At 39.5% G+C, this 27,254-nt stretch overlaps 1 protein-coding gene across 2 annotated transcripts in view; it reads left to right on the top strand.

Moving 5' to 3' along the window:
* Positions 1-27,254, top strand: part of P3H2 (prolyl 3-hydroxylase 2) — a 164,756-nt gene that overhangs the window by 124,708 nt on the left and 12,794 nt on the right. For both annotated transcript variants that reach the window (XM_079767058.1, XM_079767057.1), the window contains exons 2-10: positions 2,141-2,293; positions 6,533-6,722; positions 12,305-12,436; positions 14,520-14,662; positions 14,985-15,074; positions 17,521-17,561; positions 19,188-19,282; positions 26,470-26,597; positions 27,152-27,247. In XM_079767058.1, the coding sequence (XP_079623184.1) occupies positions 2,186-2,293; positions 6,533-6,722; positions 12,305-12,436; positions 14,520-14,662; positions 14,985-15,074; positions 17,521-17,561; positions 19,188-19,282; positions 26,470-26,597; positions 27,152-27,247 (1,023 nt within the window). In that variant the 5' untranslated portion in view covers positions 2,141-2,185. The remainder of the gene's footprint in view (positions 1-2,140; positions 2,294-6,532; positions 6,723-12,304; positions 12,437-14,519; positions 14,663-14,984; positions 15,075-17,520; positions 17,562-19,187; positions 19,283-26,469; positions 26,598-27,151; positions 27,248-27,254) is intronic.

The following is a 27,254-nucleotide window of genomic DNA, read 5'->3' as shown; positions in this document are numbered from 1 at the left end:
TTATAATGGTGCTATAGAACCCGAGTATGTCAGTGCTAGCCTGTTTTGTTCATAACTTACAGTTTGACTCTTAGCTGGAGACAGTTTTCACAACCACAAGAACCTTAACAATCCTTACAAATTATGTATCCATGAACATTGTACACTACTAGAGGCCTGATGCACGAAATTTGTGCAAGGGGTTTGGCCCTTGCAGCAGCCCTGGCTGCCTCGTGGCCCCACCCCCTGCCCACTGGTTGCTCCAGAAGGTCATCCTGGAAGGTCATTCTGGAAGGTTGTTCCACCGTCTGGTCTAATTAGCATATTAGCTTTTATTATATAGGACTAGAGGCCCAATGCATGAAATTCATGCAAGGGTAGACCCTGGCCACCCTGGCTGCCACCTCAGCCCTAGCCCCAGCTTCGTCCAGAAGGTCATCCGGGCAGTTGTTCTGCTGTTCAGTCATTCCACTGTTCGGTCAATTTGCATATTATGCTTTTATTATTATAGATTATTATATATACCCATCATTAAGGAGAGCATATTTACACCCTTGCAACTGATCATGTGTAAGTTGTATTCTGTTGTTTATTTTATTTGAGTTTTAGTGATTTCTGAAGCATATTCATATATATTACACAATTAATTTCTTCCAAAATCCTATGTAGTAGATGGTGGTATGGGTGTTTTATGGGCATTTTTCTTAAAGGAGAACTGAAGCACAAATGCTTAGATGACATTTTCCAGGTTCACACAATCACCCAATTTACAACCTATTCTTTTTCACCTATACCTATATACTTGCTGCTATGTAGATGTCCACAAAATTCATATTTATTTGTGTTAGTGTGTGAGAAATTGAGGAAATTTAACTTAAGAAAGAAACAAGTCCAAAATTAGTGATTTTGACAGTCAAAATAATTCTGGGAGCATACAATTGAGAACAAAATCAAAGTGGTAGGGAAAGTTGATTTCAGACGAGATTTAATGGAAGGAAGGTCAGTAGGTAGGAATATGAAAATTAAAGGGGAATGGGGAACATTTTACTATTATTAGACAACTTTAAGGATGTCAGGTCTTGAAATATGGCAGTTTATCTTTTTTGAGGTGTTAAGATTCTTTATATATCACGAGATGCAATTACTGGGGACTTTATGTTACTCATAGATGAGTGGCCAAACTGTTAAAAGTATACTCAGTTAAATCTTTTATGCTGTTCCATGATTTTACATTTACTTGTTCAGGAGCAATGAGTTTTTAATTCTTTATACTTTAAAATAGATCAAACATTATTTGGATTTACCCTGGAAAAGGCTACTAATATTCAGTTTTCTGGTAATGGGGCAAATGTATATATCTACAGACATTCTTCATGACTAAAGCCTAAGGAAACATGTCTTAAATTGAGTAAATTTAATTCCATTTTGTTAAAAATGTATCACTGTATGTTACATGGAGAGCAGTATATTAAGTGGGTTAGGAGAAGATTTATAGTGTCTATGCAGCTGTTATTAAAAATTCTTCCTTTTGTATTAATGAGAATCAAACTTGTAAATTTGAAATCAAATACCTCAATCAAAAGAGTGTGGTAGAACATTGTATGTGATGTATTTAGCATCTCTTATTGGAATAATTTACTTCTTACAACTTTGTATTCTTCATATTCTAAAGACTGGTAACAAACTTGGTGTAGTGGATGATATACCCAACCCCTTGCTTTGGAAAATCATAGGTGTGTTTATACTCCCTTTGTTAGGACTAATGCAAAAGGGACAAAAATAAATGAAGAGAAAAAAAGAGAAAAATATGTTGAAAATCTGAATTAGAAGTGGCACAGCACTGGCAGCTTTTTATTTTGATTAATTATAAAACAAACCGAAGCATATAGATTCAATTTCCCAGAAAACACCGATGACTTAGAAAAGAGGGGAAGAGAATGAACTTGGAACAAAGTACATGTATCCATTCTCACTAAAGTCAAATCATCCACATATCATTTTAGTAGTACTATATATTAACCTACTGCCCTTTGGGATGGAGGTTTAATATTGTGAATGTGAACTGAAACCCAACCCTGCCACGTTCAAGCCTAGTACTGAGCCTGGTTTAGAAATATTTGCCTTTATTTGACCCTGCCCCTTTTTTTTTTCTTCTCCACAGCTTAACCAGTTGGAAAAGGCAGTGGAAGCAGGGCACACATTTTTCATGGCCAATCCTGAGCACATGGAAATGCAGCAGAACATTGAGAATTACAGAACAATGGCCGGCGTCGAAGAATCCCAGTTGGTAGATCGAGAAGCCAGACCGCACCTGGTGAGCTCTGGGGACCCCTGCCAACCATGTGCAGCTAAGTGCTCCTAAGTTTCATTTGCCTCAAAGCAGATTCCTGTGAATGGATATCTCAAAATGGCTCCTGATTTCCAAAACCGGGACATTTTTATACTTTTAGAGTTATTACATAAAATGTTATAATTATCATGGTTAAAAAATTGAGAGACAATTACAATTAATGTAGAAAATCAGTTTGACATGGTGAAAAGTAGAATATGATATAAATATCTGTAACCCTTTCTGAGCTTCAGCTCCCCCACCAGCATTATTTTACACCTGGGACTTGAGCCAATGTGAGCTGCTCAGGTCACACTATAGTTTCCTAGCTCCAAGTCCCGGTGGTTTTTCCATTGTGCCTGTACTTTCAAATTCTGGGGTTCTGGTTTCAAGCTATATAATTATTTGTTTACTTAAAATCACAAAATGTTGAAAGAGCTTCTTCTACAATTAGAGACATCTCTATTCTCAACATGTAGACTCCAATATGATTAAAGAAAATGATAAGAGAGGAAGATTTTAATGGAAGCCCTCTCCTCCACCCTTTATTTTTTCAGCTGGGCCAGGCCAGGAAATGGTTGTCATGTCCACCCCCATCAATCTTCCTGCACTTTGTTGCATGGCCCTACCTACATTCAAAAGGGTTAGAAAGTATTGTCTTTTTGGGGGGTGGGAGGAAGGACTAGGTCCCATGGAGCCAGAAAAAGCCTAGGATTTAGCATTGTAGCCAGCACAAAATCACATTGCTCTTTAAGTAAGATGAAGAGAAATATATCGATACACATTATAACTACAGCACATTTGTGATAACATAAAATTAAAGGAGGTTGGTAACCTTCTCTGGCAATATATGACCTGGCATACTAAGGTCTCTAGCTAATAACTTCAAGATCTCATAATTTTCTCATAATTGTTCAGTTCCTCTATCTACCTTTCAGCCCTGTATGTCACAATTCCATCAGTCAATATGAAACGGGACATGAAAGGGTCTGAGCTGCCTGCTGCTACCAGTCAAATAAGTAGAGACGAGGTTGGATCTTTGTGGTGTGCTTATTAATCAGAAAGCCAGCAACCTGAGGGAGGAGCAGCAGGTGTAACACGCTGAAAAGATCGCTCTAACAGTTCATTTCAAACAAGCTCTTATATAGGGTTAGTGAGTAGGAAAATTTTAAAGTTAGTGAGTTCCCAGGGTGTGTCTTCTTTCATTGTATTTGTAAAGATTAGCCACAAATGCTTCCAAGACTAGCCCCAAACGCTGTCTCCCTTCAGATATTTTCTGTCCTTGATCTGGACTCTGGGCTGCCTTATCTCCAGGGACTGTTCTCTTTCCCCTTTTTCTTTCTTTTTTTTTTTTTTAATATATATATATATATATATTGATTTCAGAGAGGAAGAGAGAGGCAGAGAGAGAGAGAAACATCAATGATGAGAGAGAATCATTGATCGGCTGCCTTCTGCACACCCCACACTCGGGATTGAGCCCACAACCCAGGCATGTGCCCTTGGTTGCAATTGAACCCGGGACCCTTCAGTCCGAAGGCCGATGCTCTATCCACTGAGCAAACTGGCTAGAGTTGTTCTTATAACATGTCCTTTAGTTCCCCAGTATTTGTAAGAAAATCTCTTCTTTATAGTGAGTAGCTATCAAACAACTGTGATTCTATTTCTATTTAGTGCCCCTTCCCTGTCATTCCCCATTACTTTTAAGTCCTATATCTATGAGATTAGTTTTTTATGGAAAGCATCTTACTGCTGAAAGAGAGGGGAGGGTGGAGTCTTGCCTATTCCAATGTATAACAGTCCATCTACAGATAGCTTTCACTATATTTTCCAGGGGAAGTTGGAGCATGGGATGGGGCTCACGTTCCCATTTATCACACATTCCACCCCAACATGGATGCTTTTCTTTTCACTCCCATACAATCTGCCCATATATTTTCTGCATATATCCTGGGGAGGAAGGAGGATGGGTGAGACATTACATTTGTTTTTTACAGCAGTCATATAGCATATAGTAAAGGAATAATAGAGCTATATAATAGATTTATACATATTAGTATCAAAGTACATAAAGTTGATTGTCAATCCCAAGAACATTTTCAAATATGTTAAGATTGGACCATTCTGTCAGGTTGACCGGATTTGTTTCCAAGGTAGCCGAGCAGTAGCAGAGAGGGACACTTTATTAACAAATCTAACGATCTGAAACATTGGACCTGAGAGCCACTTCATTAGCCTATCTTGCAAAGCTGTTAGCCTGCACTGAACTAAGGAGAATAAGACAAATGTTTAGTAGGTACCAACAGAGGCAAATTAGCACCAGTGGGTAGTATACAGGCCATTGCTCTATCCTGTGTAAAAATAGTGGCTTGTTTCATGTGGTCTTTCTGGTCTTCTATACCATACCTTTTGACAGGTGATGTCTCCTCCAGCCCAGAATACTAGTTGTGAGAGGAGGAATACAAATCTGCCAGATGCAATAGCAGTTGGCCACTTATCAATTACTAGAGGCCCGGTGCATGAAATTCGTGCATGGGGGGTGCCCCTCAGCCCAGCCTGCACCCTCTACAATCTGGGACCCCTTGAGGGATGTCTAAACGAGCTGTCACACATCCCTTTCACATCCAGGACTGCTGGCTCCCAACTGCCCTTCCCTGCAGGCCTGGTCGCCCTGAACTGCCCTCTCCTGCAGGCCTGGTCCCTGCCAACTACCCTCCCCTTCTGGCCTGGTCCCCCCCAACTGCCCTCCCCTGCAGGCCTGGGTCCCCCCAACTGTCCTCCACTGCAGGCCTGGTCCCCCCCAACTTCCCTCCCCTGCAGGCCTGGTCCCCCCACAACTGCCCTCCTCTGCTGGCCTGGTCACCCTGACTGCCCTCCCTGCTGGCCTGATTGCCCACAACTGCCCTCCCCTGCAGGCCTGGTCCCACCCAAACTGCCCTCCCCTGCAGGCCTGGTCCCCCCCAACTGCCCTACCCTGCAGGCCTGGTCCCCCCACAACTGCCCTCCTCTGCTGGCCTGGTCACCCTGACTGCCCTCCCTGCTGGCCTGATTGCCCACAACTGCCCTCCCCTGCAGGCCTGGTCCCACCCAAACTGCCCTCCCCTGCAGGCCTGGTCCCCCCCAACTGCCCTACCCTGCAGGCCTGGTCCCCCCCGCAACTGCTCTCCACTGCAGGCATGGCCCCCCCAACTGCCCTCCCTGCAGGCCTGGTCCCCCCCAACTTCCCTCCTCTGCCAACCCAGTCACCCCTAACTGCCCTCCCTGGTTGCCTGATGGCCCACAACTGCCCTCCCCTGCAGGCCTGGTCCCGCCCCAACTGCCCTCCTCTGCCAGCCTGGTCACCCCCAACTGCCCTCCTCTGCTGGCCTGGTCACCCCTAACTTCCCACAACTGCTCTCCCCTGCATGCCATCTTGTGGTGGCCATCTTGTGGTGGCCATCTTGTGTCCACATGGGGGCAGCCATCTTTGACCACACGGGGGCAGCCATCTTGTGTCTTGGTGTGATGGTCAATTTGCATATTACTCTTTTATTAGATAGAATGGTAGAAAGCCAGGGGCAAGACCCTCCCCCCATGGGGCTAGGAGAGTGCACCGGAAGGTACCAGTTTGAGTTTCCCAAGGCCAGGTTAATACACTAGCTCTCCTGGGGTGCTGGCAACAACAGGTTATTCTCCACTCCCCAACAAGGTCCTATTTTCAGCCCCTTTCCATACCTGGGACCAAAACACTTTTGGGATTTGGAGTCTCCCCTGTGGCTGCCAGAGATCCCCATGACGTCCCCTCCTGGGTTACATGTGTGTTCAATTCTCCCGGTAGGGCTAGAACATCGATACCAAGCGCCTGTACCTGTTTAACTGCTCTTTTGCCTCTCATAAGCCTGTGGTGCTTCTCCTGCCAATCCTACTGTTGGCTTCTCCTTTTAAGAGTTACAGAGGTTTCAGGTGCAGACAGTATAGTCTTGAGTGTGGTCAGGAAGAAAATGAAATTGACTGGCATCACACGAGTTGCCTAGTTAAGTCCTTTCTTATCTACAATTAGTTGAAACTGGGGAAGTTATACTTTACCTCCCAGTGCAATCCTTTTTTGCCCTTTCACAGCACAGGAGTCCAATATCCCACCTACCTGAGTGGTCCCGAGTCTGCATGAACCCTGCTATCCAAGTGCCCTGTGGGTAGGTGCTATTTGAAAAAAAAAAAAAAAAGGGTTTTTCTGTTTCTTTGCAGGAGAGTTACAGTGCAGGAGTCAAACATTATGAGGCTGATGACTTTGAGCTAGCTATCAAGTACTTTGAACAAGCTTTGAGAGAATATTTCAATGAAGATACAGAGTGTCGAGTCCTATGTGAAGGGCCTCAGAGATTTGAAGAGTATGATTATTTAAGGTATAAAGCTGGTCTCTATGAAGCTATTGCAGGTAAAACTTACTTTTTTTCTTTTATTTATTTTATGATTATAAAAATACTAATGCAATCTCTAAAAATATTCCAACAACATAGAAGTGTATATATATTGTAAGAAGTGAAAGATTCTTATATATCTAAACACTCCTATCTGCTGTAGATAAATTTATGTAGTTTAAATTTTGGTGACTGTGCTTCCAAACATTTTCAGATGCATAGCTAAATATTTATGTAAGATAATTCTATTTTTTATAAAAATAGGACAATACTATAAATACTGATTACCAGCATATTTTTTGTTTTATTTTATGCTTAACAATGTACTGTGGACTTCTTCTCATGTAAGTACATGGAGATCTACTATATTATATTTAATGGTTGCACAATATTTCATTATATGGTGACAGCACAATTTATTTGACCAGTTTTTTACTGATGAATATTAAGGAAGTTGCAATTTATTATTATAAACAATGTAGTAGTGAATACTTTTATATAGTCTTCTTTAATTATTTAAAAGGGCATCCTATTTATGTGAGAATGTGTTACAAAATAGTACTTAAAATAGTAGGTAATATGCATTCTACATTAATTGAGGAGATTAGCTAGTTAACCATTTGTGGTGGGAAGTGAGTTTTCTGGTGTATGTAAAAATAAACACAAAAATGCATTCTATTTATATTAATAATTTAGGTGTAAAAATAAAACTGTTATAAGAAAATGCAGGAGGACATTTGTGAAATAGTAGGAGAGGAAAAGCTCTTCTTTGCATGGCAAAAACAAGAAATATGAAGAAAAAGGTATACTTTAATAAGACAAACACAAAAGATACAGTAAGTCAAGCTGATTTACAAAGGACAAGTGGGAAAAATTGAAAAAAATATTATTTAAATGGAGCATGTAAATTATTATGAGTAGTAATTTATTTGTTATTTATTAGTAGTAATAATAATAACAAACACTCACTTAGCAGTTACAATATACAAAGCACTTTACTTCTTTATCTTTTAATTCTCTAAACAACTTCTTGTGCAGATACTGTTATTTACTCTCTTCTTTTTTTTAAAAATGAGGAATTTGTACCTCAGAAAGCCGAAGTAATGTAATTAAAGTGAAACTTGGAATCAAGACTAGACTTTTCTCACACGGGAGCCCCATGTTTTAAAGGTTTACACAATTGAAAAATGAGCAAAGGGTGATTTATTCAATGAGAAATGTTTAACAAATAATTGTTGAGTGTATAGTATGTTCCAAGTTATAAAAATACAAGAGGCCTGGTGCATGAAATCGTGCACAGGGGGGTGTGTCCCTCAGCCCAGCCTGTGCCCTCTCACAATCCGGGACCCCTCAGGTAGGGTCCCTAGGCCTGGCTGGTTATCAGGGCCTATCAGGGCTTTCCTTTCCCTGGCTGTGGGCAGCTGGCCCCACCCCCACCGCTGCCACTGCTTGCCATCTGTGCGGCGCTGCCCCCCACACCTATCCCCTGCCACCAGTCGCCTCCCTCTGCAGACAACAGGCATGGGGTGTGATTGCTTTGCTGGCCTGGTGGCCCTGCCTACCCGACCAGGGCTCCGCGATTGATTGCCATCTAGAGGGTGGCCTGGGGCTCCCTCTTTGTGGTGATCACAGAGGCCCCCCACACCGATCCATCTCCCCATCGGCCGGTGGCCTGAGCCTCCCTCTGTGGGGCAATTGTGGGGTAATAATGGGGCCCCCCAACCAATCGCATCGCACCTGCCTTGGCTGGCCCAGTGCCAGTTCATGTCATAACATGGTCATCCAGAAGGTCATCCGGACAGTTGTTCTGCTGTTTGGTCGTTCAGTCGATTTGCATATTATGTTTTTATTATTATAGATGAAAAATAGTGTTCAACTTCACATGTACTCATAGAAATTTAAATTCATAAAGTCAGTATGCTCTCCCCAACTTCCAATGTTTTCTCTCTCCATAGAAAGCACCACTCACCTAGTAGTAGCTCAAACCAAACCTCAAGAATATCTTTCAATCCAACATTTCCCTCAATTCCTATACCCCTCTAATTTGTTACCAAACTTTGATAGATGTCCCCTTCTAATAGTACTTAAGATTCCCTGGTTCTCTTCACCTCTTTCACTAACACCCTACTTCAAATCAACATTATATTTTCACTAAGCCACTGTGATAGCCTCCTTGCTGGTCCTCTTCAGGTTTTACTCTGTAGGCAGACAGAGCAGTCTTCTGAAAAAAGGGAAAGTCTACTCACAGACGTGCTGAAAACCCTCTTGGCTTCCATTGCACTTAGAATAAAACCCAAAACCTTTAATAAGGAGGACATACTTGTCTACATTTTCATCCTCCTTTCCCCCCCTCTTTGTGACACATTCCTACTGTAGTTCTTTTAATTCTTTGCATATGCCAAGCTCATTTCCACTTAGAGGCCTTCCAAATGTCATTTTCCTCTATCACTGGCTAATGTCTGATCTTTTTCAGTGCCCAGTGCCTAAGTATAGGGACTGGCAAATAATGGGTTCTTAGTAAAAATGTGTTACATGAATGGGTTGCATAACCGAAGGAGATGACATATCCATCAGTTATACTGCAGAGATTAAAAGGGTTAATAATACTCCATATTTGTGAAAATGTAGATCATACATTGTTGAGGTCCTTTAGGGGGCACTTGGGGAAATATCTATTACATTAGACAAGTAAGTTAGACTGAAAATCGATTTGTCAAATGACCAATTTGCCACACACTCGGTTACCCTAAATCAACTAAGTTCACTTAAAATCAATACTAATATTTGAATTATTGAGGAATTTTTCCCCAGAGTTGTGTTTCATGGGGCTTCTGCCAGAACCATTTGCCTGCATTTTTGTGAGCACTGCTCATTTGAATGCCAGTTGCATGTGTTTTATATTTTAAGTGGTGTGTGTTTCTCTACAGAGAAATACTTTTTCTTTATTATAGTTTACTATCTTGTGGCTTTGTGGGGATATGTGTCCTCCCTCCACTTCCATATTTGCCTCTACACATGCCTGCCTCTACCAATGGCAACTAAACAGCCTTGGCAAACGTCCTAGATCTGGTTTAGGAAAATTGAATAACAATTCCCCACAGCTTAACATTTAGTAATTTCCTCAAGGTCACCACAGCATGCTGTTTGCTGGAAGAGAGATCTCCTAACTCAGGCTCTTAACACTTAACACGACTTCCAACACCATGACGCCCACTTCCAGTAAAGAAAATTGATTTAAGAAAAAGTCATAGTCTTTTAAGTTCAAGCCAAATATTATATATTATAGTAATATGGTAAGTCTTGGGAATTTGAAACATATTCAATTTTTTATGAGAAAGAAATTTAAAAAAGTATTACCACACAGTGTCTTGGATCTAAACTTATTAGAAACATATTAATTGCACAATAATGTTTGGTGAAAGAAGCAAGGAATACAACTAATAAAAAGTGACATTATAACTCTATGTAAATTCTTATTTGGTTCAAAACTGTCCTAAATGTGGAGTAAAACTGGCTTTTAAAACATAAATGTATTTAGAAAGCCAGAATATTTGAATTTTTAGAATTAGAAGACCATTAAAAATTGGAGAAATATACAAATGGTTTCTGAATACAGTTATTTATTACTAGCGATGCTTGTTGAAGCCCTAAAGGATATTATTGTGTCACTCTTACTTTGCTACTATTTATATCTTGCTTTGAAAAATACTTTTATTCAGATTTTGAGTTCTTGGTGGATGTGTTTCCCACCTTTTCCTTTTGCTTGTCATTTGGAATTAGGAGGAGTGTGTATTAAAAGGTAAATAACCAGCTATCTAAGAGAAAACAGTTGAGGGTTGTTTGTTGTTATTTTCTTAAGAAATAAAATAGCTAGCTATTTGTTTCTAATATTCTAATCAAATAGACAGAACTCATTCTTTCCCTCACATTCCCCCACCTGGAGTTAAGAACAAATGGACAGCAGGGATTCTGTTAGCTATGCTATATTAGCTTGACTTGGCCAGCTTATGTAAAAAATAGCACACTTTTTTTCCCTTTTATTTATTTCTTATTGATCTCAGAGAGGAAGGGAGAGGGAGAGACAGAGACAGAAACATCAATGATGAGAGAGAATCATCGATTGACGGCCTTCTGCATGCCCATGCATGTGCCCTGACCAGGAATCGAACCATGACCTTCTGGTTCATGGGTTGATACTCAACTACTGAGCTACCATGACCAGGTGGCACACTCTTTTTTTACACACCAGAAAATGTACCTTTCCTTCCTGTTGTGTTTTGGGGTTCTTCTTCAAGGTCATCGAGATACAATCTGAACTCTGCCTAACTGAGAAGCTTTTGAAAGAAGGCTGTTGTGGTAAATTAAATTGTACAGTTATCATTCTCAAGAGAACCTGCTCACTCAGCACGAGCATGAACAAACTATTCTCTTGCTGGCAAAGACTACCTTCATCTTCATTGTAAAAATCAAAATTGGGACAAAATATAGCAAGTGTGTTGTTTTTTTATCCTCTGGTTCATTAGCCACTTGTGTTTCCTCAGCTCATGCTTACATAAGCCAGAGCCCAGAACTAAAGGAAGCATGAAAACCCCTTACACTTCAGGATCTTGGCCTGTTTTCAGGCAGGGAGAATGGGAACAAAGAAAGGGGAACAGAGAGAGGCAAAGTGCTTATTTAAATTATTCAGCCTTCATCCTTCTCTTATTTTACGATTCCCTACAGTATTAGGATTTAGTGTAGCTAAGTTTTGTCCAGTTATTGGACTAATTTGTAATTGGGCCAAATGGGTTCCTAATCAATAGCTATAAAGGAATATTGCTTTTATTTCCCCTTTAGGAAAAGTTGCCTGAAGATGTTAATACGCAGAAAGAGCATTCTCCTTTACTTCTCTGCAGGGAACTCCCCACCTACAGGACAGTTCCTTTCTCTCAACTAGTCCTTAACAAAACTGGGACCCAAACTTCTGATTCTGACTCTGGGCTATTTCAGGCTATTAAAATATCCGAAAAGAGGCTCTGAAGTTGTTATAATAGGAAAGTCAACTATTCAGCTGGGTGTGAGTGGGGTGAGATGGCCTATGTCACTTTCAGGAGATGTGTAGAAAACAGGGTACACGGAAGGGAGGAGTGCAGTATAGACACAAGACCAGCAGACAGAAGATTTGGAATCTACTATTTTTTTTAAAATATATTTTTATTGATTTCAGAGAGGAAGGGAGAGAAGGGATAGAAACATCAATGATGAAAGATAATCATTGATTGGCTGCCTCCTCACACCCCTTCCTGAAGGCCCTATGCCCTTGACTGGAATCGAACCCGGGACCCTTCAGTCTGCAGGCTGACGCTCTATCCACTGAGCCAAACTGGCTAGAGCTGGACTCTTAATTACTCTTAATTACTATCATGATCACCAGTTAGGAGGCCTTGGCAAGTCACTTAACTCCCTTGGTGAAAAGGATTTCTGGTTGTGGAGTGAGGATAAAAATGATATGGTTCCCAGGTGTGGTGAGGTGAGGAATGCTCTGCTGTCACTGTGGCTCTAACTGAGGTCTGGACATTGAGCTGACTGGAGGGACTCACTGTGGGCTCTTGTCTTCCAGATCACTACGTGCAGGTGCTGGTTTGTCAGCATGAGTGTGTGAGGGAACTTGCCACCCGACCTGGCCGCCTCTCCCCAATTGAGAACTTTCTTCCCCTGCATTATGACTACCTACAGTTTGCCTACTATCGAGGTAAAGCGTGGGTTATCCATGAAGACATTTGGGGGCCAGGGGTAGTGCTCCTCATTACAGAATCGCTCTCTCCTCTCACATCACCATAGCTCAGGACAAGAGGAGCAGAAGGTGAAACTACAAATGGGCAAATCTTACCTATTAATAGACAAATATGTAAATTGACTGTACCTCTGCTATGACACCAGCCAATCAGGAGTGATATGCAAGTTAACCCAACAAAGATGGCGGTTAATTTGCATACTCAGCTGCTGAGTGTTGGGGGTGGGATGCTTGCGTCATCGCCATGGCAATGACGCAGGCTTTATGCCCCACCCCCGGTCTCTCAGGACCTCTGGCAGCATGGGAAGGCGGGGCCGGAGTGGAAAGGGGTGGCTCCCGGAGCAGAAAGAGGCACCTCCAGGGCCTGAGCAGAAAGGGTCTGAGCCGGAGTGAAAAGGCGGTGCCAGCAGCCAGGGAAAGGAAAGCCCATTCTAGCACGAATCTTCGTGCATCTGGCTTCTAGTGCTGTGATAATGTCCTGAAAATGATACTAGACTGACATTTTATTTTTTTTTAATTTATTTTTTTTCAATTTAATTATAAAAGGTATTCACAGGTTCAGAGACCAAATATCATAAGAGCCCCCCTCACTTCCTTTTCCTCATAGCCCAATGTTATGTCCTGCTACATAGTTTCTTACTTATCCCTCTAAAACAGTGGTTCTCAACCTTTCTAATGCCACGACCCTTTAATATAGTTCCTCACGTTGTGGTGACCCCCAACCATAAAATTATTTTCGTTGCTACTTCATAACTGTAATTTTGCTACTGTTAATGAATCGTAATGTAAACATCTGTGTTTCCCGATGGTCTTAGGTTGAGAACTGCTAGCAGGGTCGCCTAAGACCCTCGGAAAACACAGATGTTTACATTACGATTCATTAACAGTAGCAAAATTACAGTTATGAAGTAGCAACGAAAATAATTTTATGGTTGGGGGTCACCACAACGTGAGGAACTATATTAAAGGGTCGCGGCATTAGAAAGGTTGAGAACCACTGCTCTAAAAAGTTTATATGGAAACAATACACAAACACACACACACACACACACAACACCACACCCACACACACATACACACTCTGACTTATTTCTGCATCTTACACAATGAAGATAGCATATTATTTACACTGTTCTCTACATTGATTTCTTTACCTAATAATACATTTCAGACTTTTTTAGTAGATTTGGTCTATGAAATTACCATTTGCTTAGGTCAAATTTTGGTAATTTTATATGATTCAACTTAATTGTATCAATTCATACAGACCTTCCTCATTAATTTTTCTTTGCGTCTGCATATCATATAACTTATTTCATGTGATTCTTTACTGATGGGCATTGTATTGTTTATGATTTTTGTTATGATAATCAATGATAAAGTGAATAACATTTTACATATCTTATTTTACATTTGCACATAAATATCTATAAGACAGAATTATATGAATTAAATGGTTTATTTATTTGTAATTTTAATAGATGTTGCCAATTTTTTCTCCATTGAGGACATTTTTTATTGCTTATCAACAGAATATATTATCAAATTGTCAGATATTATCAAATTGTCCCAATGTATTAGGTGAAAAATGACATCTCAATATAGTTTAATTTCCATTTATCTAAGAAAAAGACTGAGCATCTTTTTTATATTTAAGAGCATTGAATATAATTTTGATTGCTGAAATTAGTCTTAGGTACCATGTTGTCAAAATCAGCACAAAAATCAGAATTAACTACTAAAATTATATTCTGTGTATCGGTATTAAATAATATAAGTTATCAACATACATCTTCAGATGGAAACTTTATATAATTTATGTAAAACAACTAGCACCAAAGAAGACCAATGTAGTACCTTTGGAATACCTGAAATCGTGTTCCTTCTACCTGTAACTATTTCTGATTGCTCTACTCAGCCTCACCTTATCTTCCCTTATTGACATATAATGCTGACTTTTCACATACATATTGAAGTATCCTTCAACCTCCTTTAGACAGGCCTCAGTTGACTCTAATGCTTCAACTCCTTGATCTTTCAGTTGGTGAATATGTGAAAGCCCTAGAGTGTGCCAAGGCCTATCTTCTTCTCCATCCGGATGACGAGGATGTCCTAGACAATGTGGATTACTATGAGAGCCTGCTGGACGACAGCATGGACCCGGCATCCATCGAGGCCCGAGAGGTGAGATCAATGTCCTCAGAAGAAATTCTGCATTCTACTAGGTGCTCCAGGGAGAGTTAGTAAAAAATATAACACTGCACTTAAATATACCTGAAAATTTAGTAAAGATTCTAGAACTCGGTTCTTTTGAACTTTGTTAATGCCAGAAGCATATTTTTTCATATGTACTAGCTTGTAAAAACCTGTTGAGATGGAGACATTTTTGCAGATCTGTATTTTTTTTTCCTTATTGTCACTGTGTAATAAAAACTATTTCCACTTAAATGCTTATGATATCTCTTAACTGTTATTTAAATTTTTCTTTCATTTTTTCCCCCTCTAGGATTTGGCTGTGTTTGTGAAGCGTCATAAACTGGAATCGGAACTAATAAAATCGGCTGCAGAGGGACTGGGGTTTTCATACACTGAACCGGTAAGAGCAAAAAGGAAAAAGGAAGGGTTTTGTTTTTCTTTTTTTTAAATTTACTTATTTTTAAAATTTCTTTATTAAGTGTTTTTTAAAAGAACTGTTTAGTGGACATTTTCTTTGTACTTTTATTAGTCAGTCTTATTTGTTGAAGATTCTTAATCCTCTGCCTGAACAAAAAGAGGATGTGCGTGAATGTTTATTCAATACTAGAGACCCAGTGCATGGGGTCCCTTGGCCTGGCCTACAGGGATCGGGCCGAAACTGGCTCTCCAACATCCCCCAAGGTGTCCCAGGCCAGGCTGAGGGAACCCACTGGTGCATGATCGGAGCTGGAGAGGTACTGCCAGAGGCTCTAGGGTGTGTCCAGCTGTCTCGCCTAGTCCCAATAGGCCAGACTCCAGCAGCAAGCTAACCAACCGGTCAGAGCGTCTGCCCCCTGGTGGTCAGTGCGCATCATAGTGACTGGTTGAACAATCGAATGGTTGGACACTTAGTATATTAAGCTTTTATATATATAGACTAGAGGCCCAGTGCACAAAATTTTTGCACTTGTAGGGTCCCTAGCAGCTGCTGGCTGCCAGCCAGGTACTCCCTCCCTTTCCCTGGCTGCCTGCCGCCGCTGGCCAGGGCCTCCCTCCCTTCCCCTGACCGGCCCTGTCCCCTGGTCAAACTCCCGGATGAACTCCCGGTCAAGGGGACAATTTGCATATTATGCTTTTATTATATAGGATAAGTGATAAACAAACTTTATAAGATTTTTATAGATTTCCATACTCCTGAGATCCCAAGTCAAAAGCAAATGTATTTGGATAGAAATGAAGTATTTTGTACATGATGCATTTGCCTCAGGTTTGTTTTATTTCCTGAATTATGAATGCAACATTTTGTATTTTCTCTTAAACATGTAAAACATTTTAAAAACTTCAAAAAGAACAAAATCACTCATGATTATAGTACCCAACATGCTGACTTGTCTTCACTTGTTTAATCATTCTTCATATGAAGACATATCTTTGGCAGAACTAGCACTGTGGCATATAGATATGCTTCTATTTTCATTTTGATTTCAGGAACCATAAGCAATTTCTATATTTTTACAGTTTCTAAAATTATTTTAGCTACATATATATACTTGATGTCCAATAAATAAACTCTTCTCATGATGCTGAACATTTTATTTGTTTTCTCTTAGACTTAATGCATTAAGCATTTTTCTCTCTGTTGAACTACACCGTTTGAATCAATTCCCAGGAATGGGATTACTCTGCCATTCAGGGATATGAGAAGTTTTATAGTTCTTGAAATGCTTTTCTAAGAGTGGTTTCTGACACCTTTATTGCTCCTAGCAATGCATAAAAATACCAGTTTACTACAAACATCTCAGCAATGAGAAATAACATTTTAAAATAACATGTATTAATCATATATTATATACAAAATGGTACATCATTGTTGCATTAATTTGTATTCCTTTGATGGTCACTATAAACGAACTTTTCACATATTATTATTAATTATTATTTTTCCTCTACTTTGAATTGTCTGGACGTATTTTTTGTTCCTTTATCTGTTATCTATTATATATGTTCTTTATATAATTTGCATGTCATATGTTTATCAAAAGCACTATTTGCAAAATATCCTATTTGTAACATATTCTTTTCATTTTTATCCTAGTTATATCATGTTTTATTGGCACATTTAAAAATTAGGTTAATTTTAATTTATCAATTCTTTTTTAAAAAAATATATTTTATTGATTTTTTTTTTTTTATAGAGAGGAAGGGAGAGAGAGAGAGAGAGTTAGAAACATCGATGAGAGAGAAACATTGATCAGCTGTCTCCTGCACACCTCCTACTGGGGATGTGCCCGCAACCAAGGTACATGCCTTTGACCAGAATCGAATCTGGGGCCTTTCAGTCCGCAGGCTGACACTCTATCCACTGAGCCAAACTGGTTAGGGCTAATTTATCAATTCTAATGTAACATTTCTAATAGTTTTATCTAGTCCTACAAAGGATTTTTTTTTTTTCAAAACTGCATTATTTTGAGACCCCAGGGAAAGCCACTTGGTCAATTTATAGTCTTGTAGAGATGATTGAGCTGGACTTTTTGTTTGTTTTATTCATAAAATGTAAGAGAATTAGACTGAATGATTTTTTAAATGTCTTCCTGACACCAAACTCTAAATCACTTCTTGGACAAAATAATGGATGTCCAGGATAATTCCATGATATTTTTAAAAAATGTGTGCATTATTTTGTCTTTGTCAAAATTGTATTAACCTTAGCCTTTCTTTCTATTACTTTTAAATAAAAAATATAAAGTATCATATATAACGTGAATGTTTTATAACATTTTAGTCCTTTTGAGTGTTTTAAAGGTATTCTATTTCTGTAAGTGATGTTTTAGTGACAAAACTACTGAGCTATTTTTAATTTAAAACAGAACTATTGGATTCGATATGGAGGACGACAGGATGAGAATCGGTGAGTTCTCCATTCAGAACACCAACTGTTTAATTTTAAAATATTTTTCAAAGGTATAGAATTTCTTTTCCTTTAAAAAAATTCAATTATGGTTGCCAGATGGGATGAAGTTTGGGGGGATGGGTGAAAAGGGGAAGGGGTTAAGATGTATAAATTGCTAGTTATGAAAACAGTCACAGGGATATAAAGTACAGCATAGGAATATAGTCAATAATATTGTAATAACTATGTGTGGTATCAAGTGGGTATTAGACTTATCCGGGAGGATAACATCATAAGTTATATAAATGTCTAATCACTATGTTGTACACCTAAAACTAATATAATATTGTTTGTTAATTATTTATTTTTAATTAAAATAAATACATAGAGTCAGACCTATTATAAGAAATTGAGTTTTATGAATAGGCAAAAAGATATAATTAAAAGAATTCCAAACTGGGAACTGGTCCCAGCTGTTCCTGTCACTTCTGTGTAACCTGGAGTAATTTATTTTCCTCTCTGGGCTTCATGATTTTACTCAAATGAAGGAACTGAAATAGGTGATCTCTGAGGGTTAAACATTCTGTAATTCTATAGCAGAGCAAATTGGATTTTTCACAATTTATTACTATAATAAAGCTTGAAAGCTTTACTGTAAGCTAAAATACTAGGTGTTAACTAACTCAATTGGAAGATAACTCGTTTTTTGAAATGATAGGAGTCAAAAGTCAATTTATATGTCACGAACAGTTCAAGGGATCATAGAATGTTGATGTTACATGTTTGAGATCACATGGACTAGTCTATTCATTTTCAAATTCTAAAGCTGAGGGCCTGACAAGGCAAAGGAATCCTTTAGAGTCTCACACTACCAGGGACAGCACATCCAGATCTTCTTATTCAAAATCTTGTGGTCTTTTTCTAGACTTCAAAGACTCAACCTCGGGGTAGCCTAGAATTATTACAAGAGGTCCAAAAATGCATATGCACATTTGGTTGGGTTTAATATGTGTTCACATATTGAACGACCATCATGCTATTATTTGTGTGTTTGCAAAGTTTGACGCAAATTTGTGTCTTCCTTCTTGGAATAGTTGAGAACCACTACATTAGGATGTGATTTATTTTAGTTCAATCATTGTTCAGTGATGAACACTCTATGTTCAAGACATATAATGTGACACTCTGAACATTATATAGATGCACATGATAATTTTTTCCAGATTGGTTGTGATTCAAAGTCTTAAATTAAGGGGGTTAAGTTATGGATACAATTAACTGTAGTAAAGATTGCTAAGAAGATTTAGAAAAGTGAAATAGAACACACTCATGAAGGAATAGAAAAGAACTTCATGAACTTCCGGTAGCTTGTTGTTTGGAGTGTTGTCCTGATACACTAGGGTTCTCTCTCTCTCTCTCTCTCTCTCTCTCTCTCTCTCTCTCTCTCTCTCCCTCCCTAAAATCAATATATTAAAAAAAGAACTCCATGAAGGTAGTGACATTTTATTTGATCTTGAAAGATAGGTAGACTTCTGTACAATGAGCATATAAAATAGGGAGTCATAGAGTACCTGGGTAAAGTATCTTTGCTTTTGAACATCTTTATTCAATGAGAAATTGCCATTTCCACTTTTAAATAAGCAGGGTTCCTTCAGGAGTGAATGTGGAAGGAGCAGAAGTTCATGGATTGTCAGTAGGGAAAAAACCATCACCCAAGATAGACCGAGACCTAAGAGAGGGTAAGTATCTGTGCACTTTTACTCTTAGAAGGAGGGTAAGGGTAGAATGGGACTTGACCAGTTGTTATTCAGATCAAGGCAAAACCTGCCTTCTCTGGAAAATAAAGAAAATGACTAAGCTACTACAATTCATGAAATTCTGAAAGCAAGGCTTAAAAACAAGAATGTCTCAGATTTGTATATCATTACCTTTGGTTTCCAGCAAAAGGACTTCTGTTTCCTACAAGAATCCTGTGAGACAGGTAGGAGCTGTGTGATCATTGCCATTCTCAGTTCGGTACCTGAGGCTTAGAGAGGTCACATGGCTCACTTTTGTCATACAGTGAGTGAGTAGTGCTGGATAGTATAGAATAGACTATGTATCAGAAGAACTTAAAGAGACAGCTTGCGTGGGATGTTAGATTAGTTCATCTAAAATGTTTGAGGCACATATATCTGATCAAGGCTATGAAAGAGAAGTAGAATTTAGGTTGAATTGACAGAGATGTCGAGAAAGCCATTCTAGTGGGTAAAACAAATGGAACAAAGGCACAGAGATGGAGAAAGCAAAGCATCATATGCTTACTTAATATCAACAATTTTTAAGCAAATTCATGCACAAAGCATTTTATTGTATTTATTTAAAAAAAATTACATCCGATAATATTTTGTATTAGTTTTAGGTGTACAGCATAGTGGTTAGACAATCACACACCCTATAATACACACAATTCCTTTTAGTAATGGCAACATCTCATTTGAGAAAAGTATCCCTACTTCATAGACAAGAAAAACTAGGCTCACAGACATTTAGTGATTTGTCCAAAGTCTCACAGCTCAGAATAGGTTAAGCAGGCATTTAAGCCCATGCTTTTGAATCAAAACCCCATTTTCTCTTCTTCACCTGAGGATGGAACATAGAAATGTCTAGATATCCAAAATAATCCAAATTAAATAATTGCAGAAACTCTCATGGAGAGGAAGTACAGTACTACTTTCCCAGAAAGAAGCTTGTCAGCACATTCTTCTAGCTGATTTGAAAACTACTGGCTCTCTACAGCTCATATTTCCCAGCCTTTTCCTTCCTTAAGTTTCCAAGTCAGTTTGAGGTAGTAAACAGGATAATATGATCATCTAATCTGACCTGGACCTTAATTTGTAGCCACAAAGCCCAAGCTGTTTCATAAGTGTTTCATGGTCAGCCAGAGTTCATGCTGCTTTTTAAGCCAAGAAGTCACCTAGGAAGTACATGACAATAAGCCAGAACTTTGCTGTAAAGGTTTGGGAAACTCCAGAAGAGTTGCCAAATTTCAAGCATTATTTTTTTAGCTACCAAGGAATCTGATGTCCAGCAACTGATGAGGAAGATTAATGGGAAGAGTTGAATAGAAGACTACACAGGATGGACAAAGATCATGATTGGCTGGGTTACCAAATTCTATCATTTCTGCTTAGTTGAGTTAGGCCAATGGATCTTAAGATGTTCTCTGGGAATCCACTGGAAAGATTTCTGTGCAGTCACTAGAGACCTAAATAGTATCTAAATTAAGAACAGTGGTAGACAGAGGCAAAGTTCCCAACCAGAAAACACTTTCCTATCATAGCCTGGCTGAAAGCAGGTGTCAGGGAGACAAGAAAGGATGCATGCTTCACAGAGTAGAATGTATTTCAGCTTTTCACATTTTCCACAAAGACATTGTCATCTACTCTGGTTATCTGACAGTAGTTAGTCATATTCATACTAGAGGCCCAGTGCATGAAATTCGTGCATGGGGGTGTGTGTCCCTCAGCTCAGCCTGCACCCTCTCCAATCTGGGACCCCTCGAGGAATGTCCAACTGCCCAATCCTGCTGGGATTGGGCCTAAACGGGCAGTTGGACATCCCTCTCACAATGCAGGACTGCTGGCTCCCAACAGCTCACCTGCCTGCCTGCCTGACTGCCCCTAACCGCTTCTGCCTGCCAGCCTGATCACCCCTAACCACTCCCCTGCCAGCCTGATTGATGCTTAACTGCTCCCCTGCCAGCCTATTTGCCCCTAACTACCCTCCCCTGCAGGCCTGGTCACCCCTAACTGCCCTCCCCTGCAGGCCTGGGTCCCCCCCAACTGCCCTTCCCTGCAGGCCTGGTCGCCCCCAACTTCCCTCCTCTGCCAGCCTGGTCACCCCTAACTGCCCTCCCCTGTAGGCTTGATTGCTCCCAACTGCCCTCCCTTGTAGGCCTGGTCCCTCCCAACTGCCCTCCCCTGCTGGCCATCTTGTGTCCACATGGGGGCAGCCATCTTGTGTGTTGGAGTGATGGTCAATTTGCATATTGCTCTTTTATTAGATAGGATTGGACAGCTCCCAAGTATTAAGATGGGAGTGGCCCAGGGTGACTCTAGTCCATGGAACATACATGTCAACTTCCAAAAACCAGATTTGTCACTTATCTATTCTTCTTTCAGCCATCAGTTTTCCAAAGGTCCTGCTTGATAATAATCGCAGGGCCAGAGGGTTATAGTAGAACTAACTTTGGACTTGAAATCAGGAGACCAGGTTTCCTGGATTGCCTCAGTTTTACGTGCTCTGAAGTGATGGATAACTGGAGACTCAATCTCCCAGGGCCCTATGCTCCCCATCTGTACAACAAGGATAGCCACTGTTGGAGAGGATGAATGTGAAGTCTTTTGTAAACTTTAAAGGGTTGTGCTCATATAAGGGTTTGTTAGTCAGCATATCCCTGTCATGCCTTTATGACATTGAGATATTTACGGCAAAATGATTCTTCTTGCTATGAGCCACAGTCATTGAGCATGAAGGGTGTTTTCCTGGATGATCCGTCCTTATTGCAAATGGAGAGTTTGAGCCAGGCACATACTTTATGAATGAGAGAAGAATTAAGTTGTTGAAATCCCTTTGGGCTGTGGTTAAGAGTTGGCTGAAGCTATCATATCAGGCCCCAGGAACCACAACTTACTGAACTACGTTTTTTAAATTTTTATTTTATTTTAATGTTTTCCTCTGTCTGATGTGCTACTAGTCATTTGTAGGCTGGTTGGCTTGCATTTTTGAATGGCAGGATTTTTTTTTAATTTTCTTTTTTTCCCTTTTGGTTAGTGAGTGGGTAGTTGGTTGTTTTTGGGTAAATGTATGTGTGAGAAACCTCTGAATAAAACTGCATTGTGGTGACAGTGTCAGCTGCATATAAGGCAGTTTTCTGGTACAGATTCTGTCTGAACCTGTAGGGTTTAGGCATTTAAGACACCATTTGCATTCTGCTCCTTCACTTGATCTATGTTGTTACTTATAGCATGGTTGGGGGAATTGTCAATATCTCAGTAGCTCTCTTTTATCTATTTATAAATCCTTACACATTTTTATTGATTTTTAGAGAGAGGGGAAGAAAGAGAGAAACATCTAGTGAGAGAGAAACATCTATCAGTTGCCTCCTGTATGAATCCTGACCAGGAATTGAACCCACAACCTTTTGGTGTATGGGACAATGCACCGAGCAACTGAGCCACCCAGCCAGGGCTCAGTAGCTCTCTTTTAAATATACTCCATTATGCTTATTAAGATGACTCAGTCAGAATTAATACAATATACTACGCATATATTACTAATTCAATAATAATCATCATAGTAATAGTAAATACTTATATGGAGCTTAAGAATAGTAGGCATTTTTCTAAGTGTTTTATTTAGTTTTAGTAACTTTTCAAGTTATATTTTTAAAATAAATCAAATTATATTTAAAGTAATACACTCTCAATATAGAAAACAAGATAAACATGGCAAAGTACAAAACAACGTAATTCACTAAACTCTCCGTCTGTCTTCCATTTCTAATTGAGTTTTATGTTAGAAAATGCTTTCAGTGAACCTATGAGTATCTTGTCTTTCTTGTTGAAAGAAAATGTTTTTATATTTCTAAATGAGATTGGAATATGCAGTTGACTTTTCCAAATATTTGAGGGATAGCCTCAATTTGGCTATGGATCTTACTCAACTATATAGATTAGAGTAACCTTCCCCAAGCAAACTGTGCTTTAAGAAGTTCCATGATGGGAGACAAAGTCTACTGTTGTTCATTTTTATTGCTATGAAAAATATTAGCTCAAATATAGCAGCTTCCAATAGCATACATTTACTATTTCTCAGTTTCTTGGGGCCAGGAGTCTGAGGATAGCTTAGCTAGGGTCTATTGCTTGAAGACCTTTACAAGCTGGCATCTCTTCTAAGGCTTGACTGAGGAACTATCTTCTTCCAAGTTCAGATGACAGAATTTGGAACTTAAAAGCTTATTTGACTGTGGTTCTCAGTTCCTAGTTGTTTTGTTTGTTTGTTTGTTTGTTTAAATACATTTTTATTGATTTCAGAGAGGAAGGGAGAGGGAGATGGAAACATCAATGATAAGAATCATTGATTGGCTATCTCCTGCACGCCCCTACTGAGGATAGAGCCCACAACCCGGGCATGTACCCTTGACCAGAATCGAACCTGGGACCTTTCAGTCCACAGGCCAACACTCTATCCACTGAGCCAAACCAGCTAGGGTCCTAGTTGGTTTTTGGCTAGAGGATCCCATCAATTTTTTGCCATATGAGCCTGTCCAATACAGTCACTTGCTGCATCAAATTCCAAACTGAGAAGGTAATAGACTGAGTCAGCTAGCAAGATAGGAGTTGTAATCTTATGTAATGCAATCACAGAAATGACATTCCATCACTTTTTCTATATTCTATTGGTTACAAGCAAGATCCAAGCCCTGCCCACACTTGAGGGAAGCAAATTACACAGGCCTATGAACACCAGGAGGCAGTGATCATTAGGGTCCATCTTGGACTCTCTCTGCCATAAGAAGGAAGGAAGGAAGGAAGGAAGGAAGGAAGGAAGGAAGGAAGGAAGGAAGGAAGGAAGGAAAGAGGGAAGGGAGGGAGGATATTGTGCTCAATTAAGGGTGAGAACTACTCTTACGCTATTCATAATGCATGTTCTAAAAAGTCCTCTTAAATTTGGTTTAACTCAGTAATTCCAAAACACATTTGGTCAAGAAACTATTTTTCGTGCTCGCTTTGGCAGCACATATACTAAAATTGGAATAATACAGAGAAGATTAGTGTGGCCCCTGCGCAAGGATGACATGCAAATTCATGAAGCGTTCCATATTAAAAACAAACCAAAAAAAGAAACTATTTTTTCATCAAAAGCTTTTCTGTAGAAAAAAGTTTGACAAACATTGAACTATATATATTTTTTTCTATTCACCCAAAAGATTTGTACTGAAATTGGGAGCTTATGCATATATTCCTGAAATCCAAGAAATTCTATAATAATAAAGTTTGATGACAATTTAAAAATTTAAGAGGGACAACTAGTGGGGCATCTGAATAACCACCTTATAGCCAAGTACTCCCATGAGATTTCACAACTCCATGGTATGGGTGCAGTTACCATCACATTGGCAGCAGTTAATAATATTCAATGGTTGAAGACTAACAAGAAATAAAGTAGTACAAATTTTAAATAATGTATGAGGACCAGTTGAAGACCAAAATTCATCATGGTACACTAAGATTGGTCGTAATTTCAATAGAGAAAAATTGTGGTAGAATAAGTGAGTCATTAAACACCAAAAGTACTAGAGGAACGTTGCCTCAAAGAACCTTGACCAGATCAGTTAGTAGAATATTCATGAGGAATGTAGCTTTTTCGTTTCTGTAACACTGATCATTTCATTAATATTGCTTATTTTAATTTATTTGGTTTATGGTCTTGCTTTTACTTAATCTTATAAATTGGTTTTCTGTAATATGAAACCATGAAAATAAATACTGTTTTCATAACTTTATAATTGCAAATATGGAAGTAAAATTATAGTATAAATAATTTGTCAGCACCATAGTTCCTTAGGGAACTTTTGTTTTAGCAGATAACCATATATTACTCAAGATTGATAAATACTACCTCATTATTTTAAAGTAAAATCTTGATTTGTTTTGGGTTTAGTTGGATTCCTAATGTCAATCCAGGATCTTCTGTGAATGGCAGACAATTCCTTTAATTGTAGGCTATAGTGATTCTATTATCCTAACTAGAATAATAAACACTTAGTCCTGCTCCCTAATTTGACTAATCTATTTTAAAGCGATATAGTGGACATCAATTGTCTCTTCTCCCTTCAACTGACATGCTTGAGACCTGCATGTTCAAGACCATTGCTTGGCCACCGTGGGAGGAAGGGAGGAGTTGTGCCCTCCCCACCACTCCCTCTGGGGCGAGTTATTGTTATTGACAGGTACATGTCAGGTCCCTTGGGAGTACTGCAAAGAGTAGAAAAAACAGTGTTTTTCTTTTCTGTTCACTTTTCTGGTTCAAATTCAGATGGTTACACTCGGTTACATTTGAAGATTTCCTCACCATCAGAGGTTTTGTCCTTTAATCCTACTTTCTGTGAGGAAAAGACGTAGATTTTATCATTTCACCACCTAAACATGGCCCAAATGCATCATTCTCTGAAGAGCCTGGGTGGGGCTAATTTGATAAAGTTGTGGACCCTATCCAGGGAGAGAGAGGAGCCTGCAGGAAGCCATCTGGTGCAAGGACAGTGATATAATGATATGCCCATAGAGCAGAGTAGAATAAATATTCTAAAAGCAAGACCATATAGAGTCAGGTAGTGGTGGAAAGAAGACTTGGAAGGAGTCAGGTAACTTGGTTGTGACTGTGCATTTACTACCTGGATTTCCTGGTGAAGGCATTGCTCTACATACCCATGAAACTGATGTTTACGTCATGCATGGGGATGAGGCATGTCATGGAGTAATTGCATATGATGTTATAACAATGGTAGGAACCAAGGGCTGTGGAACAGGGTGGGTCCAGTTGTGGAGAGAATCCTGGAAAGTCTTCCTAGAGGAGAATCCTGTGAGATGCCCAGTCTGCTTCGCTGGATTGTCACTGGAAACAAATAAAAAGATATTTTATCAAATACAAGATACTATGCAAATATATTATATCAGCATGACATTTAGGAAAAGCCACACAGCTGCCCTTTTCTTGAATCCACATTGTTTATCAAATTCTGAATTTGTCATTTGTCAAAGCAGTCCTAAATATTCATGAGAATACTGGCTCTCCTCAGCTGCACATTGCTAGCTGGTGGGTGTTCTGTGCTTCCCCTCGGGGACAGAGGTACCAGAGAAGACAATGTGCTGTGTCCCTTCAGGTGGCCCTCTGATCTACGAGAACATCACCTTCGTCTACAACTCAGAGCAGCTGAACGGGACTCAGCGGGTTCTCCTGGATAATGTCCTGTCGGAAGATCAATGCCGGGAGCTGCACAGTGTGGCCAGTGTGAGGACCCCTGGGAGGGTGGGGCCTGACTATGCTGGACTGCTGTGAGCCTGCAAGTGATTGGTTCTGGTCTCACCCGGAGCCAGAGAACCAGGCCTGCAATGTCACTTTCTCTGGGAGAAGGACATTGATTGTAGAGGCACTTTCATAGCCTTTGGCTTGAGATGACTTTAGTTTTGCCCAGATCTGAATATAGCTAGTGGATCTGGAATAGTTAGCAGCTAAATTCCTAGGACAGCCATCATCCAGCATGGGCCCTGTCTACCATATAAAGTTACCGAGAAATCCCTTTATTTTAATCAATAACCAATATATTAATCATTTCGAGTCTACATATTTCTACAAAAAGTGGTGGTGTTTTATAATAAAAATAGAGTGTAAAAGTTAAATAAATACTAGTATATCCCTTTTGCTTTGAAGAATGAATGATACCAGGATCCTGAAAACAAAATGGGGATGACTTTGGTTCTTAGCTTCCTGGAAATCAAGGCAGAAAGGAAGACCTGATGCATTCAGAGTTATCATTAAGAAAACATCTTGTATTGTACTTCTAGGGAATCATGATTGTTGGCGATGGATACAGAGGAAAAACTTCACCTCATACACCCAATGAAAAGTTTGAAGGCGCAACTGTCCTGAAAGCACTCAAAGTAAAGT

Source organism: Cnephaeus nilssonii (genome assembly GCF_951640355.1).
Source record: "Cnephaeus nilssonii genome assembly, chromosome: 3".
Classification (NCBI taxonomy): domain Eukaryota; kingdom Metazoa; phylum Chordata; class Mammalia; order Chiroptera; family Vespertilionidae; genus Cnephaeus; species Cnephaeus nilssonii.
Note: the sequence above shows the minus strand (reverse complement) of the source record. Positions and strands in the feature narration are given on the sequence as shown.